The 13,200-nt window shown below is 37.8% G+C and overlaps 1 protein-coding gene across 2 annotated transcripts in view; it reads left to right on the top strand.

Annotated features, from left to right (window-relative positions):
* LCLAT1 (lysocardiolipin acyltransferase 1) overlaps nucleotides 1–13,200 on the top strand; it is a 192,742-nt gene that overhangs the window by 110,312 nt on the left and 69,230 nt on the right. For both annotated transcript variants that reach the window (XM_006061049.4, XM_006061048.4), the window contains one exon: nucleotides 3,747–3,863. In XM_006061049.4, coding sequence (XP_006061111.1) covers nucleotides 3,747–3,863 — 117 coding nt within the window. The remainder of the gene's footprint in view (nucleotides 1–3,746; nucleotides 3,864–13,200) is intronic.

Genomic DNA, 13,200 nt, shown 5'->3' with positions numbered 1-13,200 from the left:
GCATAATATTGGCTGCATATTGTTTAACCTTGAAATTATATTGTAAGTTTATTGATTCCCAGAGCTGAATTATCATTGGGAAATTTTAATGGACAGACTGCCATATTTACATTTTTTAATATTTAGAATGTGTAACAGTTAAATTTGGGTATTGAAATCAGCTGTATTAGAGTATAGAACGTCATTTTCGGAAGTGATAGATTTATATTTGTGAATGCCAAAATGTACACCAAAGAGTGGCAACTTTGGAAGTTATTTAGTTATTAAAAGATAATTGGGTAAAAGCTCATGGGTTGCTGTTACTTTGGTATATCAGTATAAAAATGTTCATACATTAGGTATTCAGAAGTTATAAGGTAGATATTTTAAACTTTTTTCACTCAATTTTTTCTCAAGTATCGTTTTTAAGTGATGAAGTTAACATCTATTTGAGTATTTTCAGAGTCCAGAATACTCATTATTCCATGATGTAGTTGCATGTTTTTAAAGTTAGAACAGTATTTGCCAGATAGAGGAAACAGACTAATCTTAAAGCTTAAAAAAATTTTTGAAACAGTATTTTACAAATAGTTTTGAGTTGGGATATGATTTTTTTTTTTTCTAAGTAAGCTAGCAAATTACCTTTGGTGTGAAAAAATATTTGTTAAAGGTGTTTTTTACCTTCCATGATTAACTTTAAACTTGGGTTTTTAAGCCCAAAGAGAATGTTTTATGATCCTCTTAAGTTCTGAATCCAAATTGTTTGCACATTTTTTAATTAGTGCATTTAAATGTAACTTTAAATATATTCTATTTTCATATGTTATTGTTTATAAACCTTTTTTTTTTTTTTTTTTTTTTTTTTTTTGCTTATGCAAGTAATATACACAATACTACACAAGTTAATTTGGGGAAATTTATACTTTTTGTACTTAATGTTATATTGTAATATCACACATTGTTAGTCATGGTTCTTCAGAAAAATAGAACCACCTCTGTATGTGTGTGTATGTGTGTAGAAAGAGAGGAAAAGAGAGAGAAGGGGTGGGTCAAATTAGGAATTGGCTCACATGATTGTGGAGGGTGGTAAATTAAAAATAGATAGGGTATGTCAGGTGGAGACTAGGGGAGAGTTGCAGTTTGAGTCCAAAGGCAGTCTGCTGGCAGAACTCTTTTTTTCCTTTGAGGAGTGAAAGTGAAAGTCGCTGAGTCGTGTCTGACTCTTTGTGACCCCATAGACTATACATTTTCTCCAGGCCAGAATAAGTGGGTAGCTGTTCTCCTCTCTAGGGGATCTTCCCAACCCAGGGATCAAACCCAGGTCTCCCATATTGCAGGCAGATTCTTTACTAGCTGAGCCATCAGGGAAGCCCAAGAACACTGGAGTTGGTGGCCTTTCCCTCCTCCAGTGGATCTTCCCAATCCAGGAATCGAACTAGGGTCTCCTGCATTGCAGGCAGATTTTTTATGCAGCTGAGTTACCAGGTAAGCCCTTGTTTAAGGAGATTAGTCCTTTTCTCTGAAGGCCTTCAACTGATTGGATGAAGCCCACTCACATAATGCAAAGTCTATTGGTTTAAATATTAATCTCATCAAAAACACCTTCACAGACACAGCTCAAATAATGTCTGACCAATATCTGGGTGCTTTGACCTAGCTGGTTTGCCACAAAAATTCACCACCACAGTTGCTATACTATGATTTTGTGTTTTGTTTTCCTGATTTGGAAAGGAAAGCTTTTCTTGGTATTTAACAACTATAATATTACATGCAGTTCAACACCCTTGTATATTTAGTAAACTTCTTCATTTAATAAATATATGAGTGCCTGGAGCCTCATATACCAAAAAATCTCTACTTTCATGAAACTTACATTCTAAGAGGAAAGACAGATAAAAAAACAATAAAAATATGCCAGGTATTCATGCATGCCTTACAGGAAAAGCAAGATAAGGAGAGAGTAATAAAAGATGGGGGCATAGGGTGCTGTTTAAGTAAGGTGGTTTGAGAGGGCCCCTTGAGTGATAGTTGCTCAGTCATGGCTGACTCTTTGCAACCCCATGGACTGTAGCCTGCTAGGCCCCTCTGTCCATGAAATTCTCCAGGCAAGATTACTGGAGTGGGTTGCCATTTCCTTCTCCAGAAAAGACCCCTTAACTTTTCATTTAAGTAGAGACTAAATGAACATAGAAGATCATGCAGATGTCTGAGTAGAAGGCATTCTGGCTAGCAGGAAGAATATGAGGTGGAACATGACTGGCTGGTTTGAGAACATCTGAGCAGACAGTATCACTGGAGTAGCAGGGCATGCTGGTGTTAGAGTGTTAAGAGGGAGCCAGCTAATGAGACAGGAGGCTGTGGTGAGAAAGTGAGGTGCTAGTCCATTAGTCCTAATAATCACAGAGTCTGGGGGTAGGCAGATGAAGTGGGCAAGGAGGAGAAAATGTGCAGCTCCGATCTGTGTCTGATTATTTCTGTCTTCCCACGTCGTGCCCATGCTTTTTAGAACTACTTCCACCTGTATTCACATTCTACATCAGAGTTCAGTTTTGGTCTTCAGATCCCCCAAGTCTATGACCAGCTGCAAGAGAGAACTGAAGAGTAGTTACCTACTCATCTTTGTGGTGACTATGGGATTCCCCATCCCATGTAAGATCCTGCCAGCTGTCTATAAAATACTGTTCTGTAGTCCCATGCCCAGAATACCCCCAGAATGAGAGAGGAGCTTATTCCTTTTCTTGTTTAGGGCTTTTACTTTTGACCTGCTAGAGATCTGTTTAATCTTTTGACTCAGTTTACAGGAGTGTTCTTTTAGTGTTTTAGTGTTGTGGAATCCATCTATACTTTTTTGAGATTTTGAGAACTCCATGGTCTTAAATTTACTCCTCAGAAAGTAGTATTTATTTATATAGGTTTTTTTTTTTTCACCCCCTGGTGACTTGGAATGGTCTAAATTTCAGGATGCAGCTGAGAGTTTCAGGTTCTAACATCTGTTGTCATCAGAAAGTATTTCATGATCTCTACCAGCAGCTGAGGCCAAATTTCTAAACACTGTACTTTTTCCAAATATAATTGCTGAATAATGGGCTTGGTTCTTCTTGGAACTTATAAAGTTACCTCATGGAATGGAAAAACTTTTTGCCAACAGTTGGAACATATACTTGACTCAGTAGCCAAACCATGTTCAGATGTTTGTGCATGATGTGCTAATCATGTGTCCATTCTGTTGTGGAGTGGTTTTAGTTAGTAGTATTAGTGTGCTGTGCGCCTGAGCAAGGCAGATACTTCACTTTGCACTGAAGCCCTAAATTATGGGGTTAAAACAGTGTTGATCTATTTGGCAAATTGTTGGTAATTTCTTCTGGATGTCCAGATCCTTATGTTTTATTACTATTTTATTTCATCTTTATATTCTAGCATTTCAATTTTTATTATGTTATGAAAATTTTAGTTATTAGTATTTTATTTATATTTCAGTTTTCATTGTGTATTGACTATTTTATAAAATCTCTTAAAGAATTTTAAGGATTTGAATATGTTATAAAACATCTTTAATACCTTATTATAAGAATTTTCAAAATTCCAGTAAGTAGGTAACTCTAGGATTATTGTTAGGGATTTAATAAAGTATTTCTATCATTTGATTCAGCATGTTATATTGAATAATTACAGAAAAATTAATTGCCATTTTTAGAAAAAATTCTGTACCATTTCCTTTCTTTACTTATCATTCTTTATTTTATGGCTTCTACTATTGTTTTGTTTAGAAAATAGCATGACTCGAAGTAATGAATTTGCTGAAAAGAATGGACTTCAGAAATACAAATATGTCTTACATCCAAGAACTACAGGCTTTACTTTTGTAGTTGACCGTCTAAGAAAAGGTAAGCACCTGTCTCAAAATGCACTTTTTTTATGTAAGTGGCAAAAATTGGTGAACTTCACATGTAGCTCTTTTGAATTTACAAAGCACTTTTTTATACTTTATTTCAAGAAATAAGAATAGTACTGTATTTTTATACTGACTTGACTCCATGCACTAAAATGTTTTAAAACAATCAAAAGAAAACATTTTTTCTCCTTTTTTGGAATAGAAAATAATAAAATAATGCATACAGTTAGACTATCATTCCATTTTTAAATGTTTCTTAAAAGTCGTAAAACTGTCTTGAGAGTATCTTATCACCTATAGTTATTTATAGCTTAAAAAATATTTTTATATTCATTATTCCACTAAGTGCAACAAATGATTGTGGTTAGTAGAAAGGAAGTACTGCTACCTCCATTTTATTGTTAAATAGAAGTTGCATCCAAGGTGGTTAGTAAATTTCCATAGGTCATGGATAGAACCTCATTCTTCTGCTTCCTACTCTGTGGCTTGTACTGCCCTCTGCCCTTCATGTCCTCTAGAACCATGTCTATCGAAGGGCATCTAGAGATAAGGTTGATTCCATTGACCATGTCACACTCATTTAAAGGTTTACATTTTGATATTTTTATGGGGAAAGAAACAACTGTACATTTTGTTCTAGCTGCATATTTAAGTATATCTTCATACACATATGTACATACAAATAAATAATAGACATATGGATATATATGGAAAAGGAACTATCCAGAATCACCCTAATTGGCATCACTGTTGTTCCTTTAGGGTTTAACGTACTTTAAGATGTAATGTATAACCTCATTTAGTGAACCCTGCCAAAAGAAGTATCTTTACAACTAAGTACTCATGAGTTAAAAGAAATGTATAAAAAGTCCAAAATCACATTGGTATAGTAAACTAAAGATGTTGTCCCTATTACTTTGGCTTGCTTTTGGAATTCAGTGGTTATAACTAAAATGAAATGGAAACATGGGCTTGATGGTCATATTGTATATGACTGTCTACCCATAGAAACTCATGGAGAACACAGTTCTTTATGCCCATGGAATAGGACAGGGCGCCCCAAGACATTAAAGCAGTGATCCTGCTATTTTTTTTCTTCCCCAAAACACAGTACCACTTACTGTGGCATTCAGTTTAGGCTCACCCTTCTCATTCCATAATATGTTTTTTATTTTCTAATTGTCTACTATTTTATAGTATTTAATGATTACTTTTAAAGTATTTCTGACATCATGGAACATTCTGTTGGAACACATCTTTTGCTAATAAAGATCTTTTTAATTGTAGGCAGGATAATGGAGAAATTATTTTACAGTGGATAAGGATATATCTATAGAACTGTCTGTTCTGAAATCTGGAAAATATTTTAGTAGCACACTGATTTATAACTTTGGGGAACATGTATTGCTTAGTCATCACTCAGAGTACTAGTTAACAACCACAGTATATAATTTTTCCTGCCCAAACTGGCAACTGATCTTCCCCCTTCAATGTACCAGTCAAAAAAAAAAAAAAAAAAAAAGGTAATACAGATGGCTCCATTTGCTTCAGTTAAAAAAAGTTGATGAGTCTCTTGACTTCAGTTAGAAAAGTAGAATGGGTCCTATATACTATGATGATAATAGAAACAAGAAGTGTGATGGCTGTAATTATAATAGTAATCTAATTAGAACGGTAGCTAACATTTATTGAACATTTACTAAGTACTAGGCATTATGCTAAGTGCTTTGTATGCGTAAAGTCAGTTAACCCTCACAACAACCAATATTTAACTTATAGAGCAGAAATTGAGGCGAAGAATCAGTTCAGAGTTACTGGAATATAGTTTGTCTGACTGAGTAGGCTGTGCTCCTTCTACTGTAATATGGTGCCTCTTGTATTTATAGTGTGATTTCAGTTAAAGCACCTTTGTAATAATAGTGAGCTGGCTGGTTTCTTCAAGGAAAGTATTTAAAAGAAAAAAGAGGCTAAATGGCCAGATAATGGAGGGATGGTAGTCACAAGTTGAAGTGGTTATGATGCTACCTGAGATACATGGGGAGCAGGCACAGTCTGGTGGGGGTGAGGAGGTGCCAAGTGGACAGAAAGAGAATAGGTTTCATCAAGAATCAGAGGTAAAGTGGTTCTTAGACCACCATCTAGTCAGAGTGTCCTTTTAGAAAAGCAGTCTAATACTCAAAAAGGGCCCAACACAACTGTCTTATCTTTTTGAGATCTGCTTTTAGTAGTCAAGTGAAAAAGCAGCTTGCGTTAAACAAATGACCATCATAAATAAATATTCCAGTGGAAACCTGGAGACCACATATTAAAACCAATTACTGAAGAAATCTATGAAGACAAGATGGCAGAGTAGAAGGACTCAGACCTACCTCCTCTCACTAAAACACCCAAATCACAACTGCTGAATAGCCATCAACAAAAAGGACTCAAACCTACCAAAAAAGATACTCTACCCACAAAGACAAAGCAGAAGCCACAAAAAGATGGTAGGAGGAGCACTTTCATGATATGATAAAAATCCCATCCCTCTGAGTGGGCGACCCACAAACTAGAAAATAATTATATCACAGAGGTTCTCGCACAGGAGTGAGAAGTGAGAGCCCTATTTCAGGCTCCCCAGCCTGCAGGTCTGGCATCAGGAGGAGGAGCCCCCAGAGCAATTTGGCTTTGAAGGCCAGTGGAGCTTGAGTAGAGGGGCTCCACAGGACTGGGGGAAACAGATTGCACTCTAGGAGGGAACAAACAAGGTTTCGTGTGCACAGGGACCAAGGGCAAAGCAATGACCCCATAAGAACGTGGGCCAGACCTGCTTGTGGGTCTTGGAGGGCCTCATGAGGGAGACAGAGGTAGTCTGTGGCTCACTCTGGGGACAAGGACACTGATGGTTGACACCCAGGGGATTCTCTTGAGTGTGAGCTTTCCTGGAGGTTGCCATTTTGGCACCAAGATCTTGCCCCACCCAAGAGCCTGCAGGTTCCAGTGATGGAACGCTTCAGGCCAAACAACCAACAGGGTGAGAACACAGCCCCACCAATCAGGGGACAGGCTGACTAAAGCTGTCCTGAGCCAACAGCTGTCTGTAAACACACCCTTTGACACAGCCCTACCCTCCAGAGGGATGGAACCCAGCTCTACCCACCAGGAAGCATGCACAAGGCTCGTTGGACCAGCCTTACTTATTGGGGGACAGAAACCACAACCAAGAAGAATTATAATCCTAAAGCCTAAGAAACAGAGACCATGAATATAGAAAGTTACGCAAAATGAGATGGCAGAAAAGTATGTTCCAGAGAAAGGTATAAGATAAAACTCCAGAAGAACAGGTAAGCAAACTAGAGATAGGTAATGTATCTGACAAAGAATTCAGAGTTTTGATAGTAAAGATGATCTACGATCTCAGAAAAAGAATGGAGGCACAGATCAAAAGAATAGAAAAATGTTTAATAAAGAGCTAGAAGCTTTAAAGAACAAACAGATGAACAATACCTTAACTGAAAATATACACTGGACAGAATCAATATCAGAATAAACAAGGCAGGAGAATAAGTGAGCTGGAAAACAGATTGGTGGAAACCTCTGCTGCAGTACAGAATAAAGAATAAAAGAATGAAAAGAAATGAGGACAGTACCAGTGACCTCTGGGACAACATTAAACACACCTTGCATTCCAGGGGTCCCAGAAGAGAGAAAGGGCCTGAGAAAAGAGATAACTGAAAACTTCCCCAGCCTGGGAAAGGAAACAGTCACCTGAGTCCAGAAGTACAGAGAGTCCCATACAGGAGAAACCTAAGGATGAACACACCAAGACAAACACTAATCAAATTGACCAAAATTAAAGACAAAAAGAAAATATTAAAAGCAACAAGGCAAAAGCAACAAATAGCATAACGGGAACTCTCATAAAGTTATCAGCTGATTGTTCAGCAGAAACTCTGAAGGCCAGAAAGGAGTGGCCTGATATATTAAAGTGATGAAAGGGCAAAAGCTACAACCAAGAATTGTATAACCAGGAAGACTCTTACTCAGTTTCCATGGAAAGATCAAAAGCTTTATAGACAGGCAAAATCTGAGAGAATTCAGCACCACCAAAACAGCTTTGCAGCAAATGCTAAAGGAACTTCTCTAGATGGAAAAGAAAAGGCCACAACTACAAACAAAATTACGAATGAGAAAACTTTGCCAGTAAAGGCAAACATACAGTAAAGCTAGGAAATCATCCATTCACAAATGTAGTATCAAAATGAGCAACTCTGACAAGAGGAAATGACAAGTTAAAGATGTTGGAAATGCATTTGAAATTAAGAGTCCAGCAACTTAATGTGTGTGTGTGTGTGTGTATATCCACACACATACACACGTATAGACTGCTATATCAAATCCTCATGACAACAGCAAACCAAAATTCTACAGTAGACACACTCACACAATAAGCAACACAAAACACTAAAGATAGCTGTCAAATCACATGAGAGGAAAACAAAACAGGAAGGGAAGAAAAACAACCCTCAAAAAAGCAAAAAACACACCCCAAACAATTAACAGGATGGCAATAAGAACATAGATAATTACTTTAAATGTAAATGAATTAAGTGCTTCAACCAAAAGACACAGACTGGATGAATTGACACAAAAATCAGACTTGTATATATGCTGTCCACAAGAGACCCACTTCAACCTAGGACATATACAGACTGAAAGTAAAGGAATGGAAAAGGTATTCAATGCAAATGGCATTGCAGAGAAAGCTGGAGTAGTAGTACTCATATCAGAAAAAATAGACATTAAAAAAGACTACTACAAGACACAGAGTAGGATACTACATAATGATCAAGTGATCGAGAAGATAAAACAACCGTTAACATATACGCAGCTGACATAAGAGCACCTCAATATATAAGGCAAATACTAACAGCCATAAAAGGAGAAACTGACACAGTAATAGTGGGGGACTTCAACACCACTCTTAGATCAATGGACAGAATGATCCAGAAAGAAAATCAATTGGGAAACACTGGCCTTAAATGGCAAATTAGGTCAGATAGAGTTAATTGATACAAATTAACTTATTTAGGCTGTATACTGTCACCCTGCTTATTTAACTTATATGCAGAGTACATCATGAGAAACGCTGGGCTGGATGAAGCACAAGCTGGAATCAAGATTGCCGGGAGAAATATCAATAACTTCAGATATGCAGATGACACCACCCTTATGGCAGAAAGTGAAGAGGAACTCAAAAGCCTCTTGATGAAAGTGAAAGTGGAGAGTGAAAAGATTGGCTTAAAGCTCAACATTCAGAAAATGAAGATCATGGCATCTGGTCCCATCACTTCATGGGAAATAGATGGGGAAACAGTGGAAACAGTGTCAGACTTAATTTTTTGGGCTCCAAAATCACTGCAGATGGTGACTGCAGCCATGAAATTAAAAGATGCTTACTCCTTGGAAGAAAAGTTATGACCAACCTAGATAGCATATTCAAAAGCAGAGACATTACTTTGCCAACAAAGGTCCGTCTAGTCAAGGCTATGGTTTTTCCAGTGGTCATGTATGGATGTGAGAGTTGGACTGTGAAGAAAGCTGAGTGCCGAAGAATTGATGCTTTTGAACTGTGATGTTGGAGAACTCTTGAGAGTCCCTTGGACTGCAAGGAGATCCAATCAGTCCATTCTGAAGGACATCATCCCTGGGTGTTCTTTGGAAGGAAAGATGCTGAAGCTGAAACTCCAGTACTTTGGCCACCTCATGCAAAGAGTTGACTCATTGGGAAAGACTCTGATGCTGGGAAGGATTGGGGGCAGGAGGAAAAGGGGATGACAGAGGATGAGATAGCTGGATGGCATCACCGATTCGATGGACGTGAGTTTGCATGAACTCCGGGAGTTGGTGATGGACAGGGAGGCCTGGCGTGCTGCAATTCATGGGGTCACAAAGAGTCAGACACGACTGAGCAACTGAACTGAACTGAACTTATTTACAAAATAGAAATAAAACTCAGACCCTGAAAACAAACTTATGATTACCAAAGGGCAAATGTGGGAGGAGGGATAAATTATGAGTTTGGCAGTAATATCTACATACTACTGTATATAAAACAGGTAATCAACAAGGACCTAATGTATAGCATAGGGGACCCTACTGAGTAATCTGTAACAACCTATACGGGAGAAGAACAGATAATATGTATAACTAAATTATTTTGCTGTACACCTGAAGTTAACATTGTAAATCAACTGTACTCTAATATGAAATAAAAATTAAATTAAAAGAACAATTATCATGAGGTAGCATATTAAAAAGCAGAGGTATTACTTTGCCAACAAAGGCCCATCTAGTCAAGGCTATGGTTTTTCCAGTAATCATGTACGGATGTGAGAGTTGGACTGTGAAGAAAGCTGAGCACCGAAGAATTGATGCTTTTGAACTGTGGTGTTGGAGAAGACTCTTGAGAGTCCCTTGGACTGCAAGGAGGTCCAACCAGTCCATCCTAAAAGAGATCAGTCCTGGGTGTTCATTGGAAGGACTGATGCTAAAGCTGAAACTCCAATACTTTGGCCACCTCATGTGAAGAGTTGACTCAGTGGAAAAGACCCTGATGCTGGGAGGGATTGGGGGCAGGAGGAGAAGGGGATGACAGATGATGAGATGGCTGGATGGCATCACTGACTTGATGGACACGAGTTTGCATGAACTCCGGGAGTTGGTGATGGACAGGGAGGCCTGGCATGCTGCAATTCATGAGGTCGCAAAGAGTCGGACATGACTGAGCGACTGAACTGAATTGAACTGAACATCTTTACTGCTAACTCATGCATGTAACTGAATTCACAGTTTCTGACACCTAATAGCTAACACAAGGCAGGTGAGAAGTTTAAGACATAAAGAAGTTACGGTTAAGAAGTCTTAGCAGGAAATACTGAAGAAGAGAAAATGCTTAACAAAGAAAGTTGTTTCTGAGCCTGTGTTTACAATATATTTCACCAAGACTAAGAATATTTAGAAACACACACTTAACCTGAAATACAGCACCCATTATATAACATGATACAGATGTGTTGTTCTTGTAATAATAACGGTGAGAAGTTTTTCCTGAGTCCCTTGATCTCCATCATTTTTGTACTTGATTTTATATTTTTACTAGATTATAACCTTCTTAAGGATATGTATTGTCTTTCACATAATAAAGACTAAATCAGTATTAGGTGAGTTGAATGTTTTCTTTTGTCTGAATAGATAAGCACAGTGTACTACCATCTTCCCAGCACAATGTGTGTTACACTGATCAGTATCTATCACGGATAGTTTATTTTATATGTACCTCTAATCACAGGGCAATTAAGTAAGTGATTATGTAACTCTCTTTGGTACTAGATTAACCCAGATCCAAAAGAAATTGCTCACTTAGAAAAGAGCTTTTCCACGAGACAGTTTTTGGTTTTGATTTTTAGTTACACAGTGTTAATAAACTTATCACACAACTTAATGCACCAAAATGTAGTTATACTCATTACTATCACTGCTGCTATATTATTTTTAACAATAGTAGCTTTATTCTTTGATTTTAAACAAGTAAGGATTTCCTCCAACCCTTGGTTTTGTTACATGTTTGGAAGCCATCACTGAATTGTAACCATGCAGTAATTGCCTTCATCATTAGATGGCACAAGTGTGCACATTTGAGGCAACTTAAAATCAAGTTAAAGTAGTTGGGAGTGAGAAGTCAAACACTCCATTGATCAAAACCCTGCCTTTAAGAAGTTTATAATCTTCCTGGATAGATAAGAATAGTGTTCATGGAAATATAAAAAAAAATATGACTGTTTAATTATGTGCTGGGTTGTGTGGTATATAGCATAAACTATTATGCTGAATTACACAATCACTTCATGGCAAATAGTTGGGGAAACAATGGAAACAGTGACAGGCTTTATTTTCTTGGGCTCCAAAGTCACTTCAGATGGTGACTGTAGCCATGAAATTAAAAGACACTTGCTCCTTGGAAGAAAAGCTATGACCACCCTAGACAGCATTTTAAAAAGCAGAGACATTACTTTGCCAACAAAGGTCCATCTAGTCAAAGCTGTGGTTTTCCTGTAATCATGTATGGATGTGAGAGTTGGACTATAAAGAAAGCTGAGCACCGAAGAATTGATGCTTTTGAGCTGTGACGTTGCAGAAGACTCTTGCGAGTCCCTTGGACTGCAAGGAGATCCAACCAGTCCATCCTAAAAGAAATCAGTCTTGAATATTCATTGGAAGAACTGATGCTGAAGCTGAAGCTCCAATTCTTTGGCCACCAGATGTGAAGAACTGACTCATTGAAAAAGACCCTGATGCTGGGAAAGATTGAAGCCAGGAGGATAAGGGGACAACAGAGGATGAGATGGTTGGATGGCATCACCGACTTGATGGACATGAGTTTGAGTAAGCTCCAGGAGTTGGTGATGGACAGGGAAGCCTGGCTTGCTACAGTCCATGGGGTCACAAAGAGTCGGACACGACTGAGCGACCTGACTGACTGACACAATTACAGATATGTTCAGTGAAGATAGCTCATGTTGAAATACTCAGGTAAGCCTTCTTCAAGAAGCTGCATTTCCCTTGGAGCTTAGAGACCTTATGTAAATAGGATAGGCATTAAAAAAATAAGGATGGCTGAGGACAGGAAAGGCAGAGTACAAGAACGGGCACTCAGTTTGGGCCAGGAGGAGCTGAGTGGTCAGCTAGGGAAAAACCAATCTGATTGAACTGAAGACCTGTGCCATAAACTAACAGATGGTACTTAAGAAGGCTGTGTGGAGCCATTATTGTTGGAAAACTTAATTCCTGCACCCAAAGAGTTGTGTTTTTATTTTTTTCCATTTCTAGATCAAGTCACTAAAGCAAACAGCTCATGTGTTAAGACTCTAAAACATATGGATATATTTAAGTTTCAGATTTGAAATAAAATGTTTTTTAAGTCAAAGTAAAACAATCCATATTTTAGCTCATATTTAGTTCATATGCCTAAATTCTGAATATGAAGAAATGAAGAATACTGTCTTGCCACTAATCTAGAGGATATATACTTAACAGGTAAAGATTAAGTAAATTCCCACTAGGCATTTTGGATCAGCACACCTGACCAAAATTCCCCAGTTTATATTCAGGGAGAGAGAAGCATTAACTGAACACCCAGATTACACTTATAGTATCTGATAGTCCTGTGTTGGGCTCCCTCATTTTGGTCTGTGGTAGTTCTTATTTGTTCTGAGAAAGCTGGTGGTTTTCTAGGAAGTAATAACAGTATATTGATCATAGAGAGCTCAGTTTTCAGTGGCGTTTTTAGA

Source organism: Bubalus bubalis, chromosome 12, assembly GCF_019923935.1.
Source record: "Bubalus bubalis isolate 160015118507 breed Murrah chromosome 12, NDDB_SH_1, whole genome shotgun sequence".
Classification (NCBI taxonomy): Eukaryota; Metazoa; Chordata; class Mammalia; order Artiodactyla; family Bovidae; genus Bubalus; species Bubalus bubalis.
This window is presented reverse-complemented; position numbering and strand designations above follow the sequence as displayed.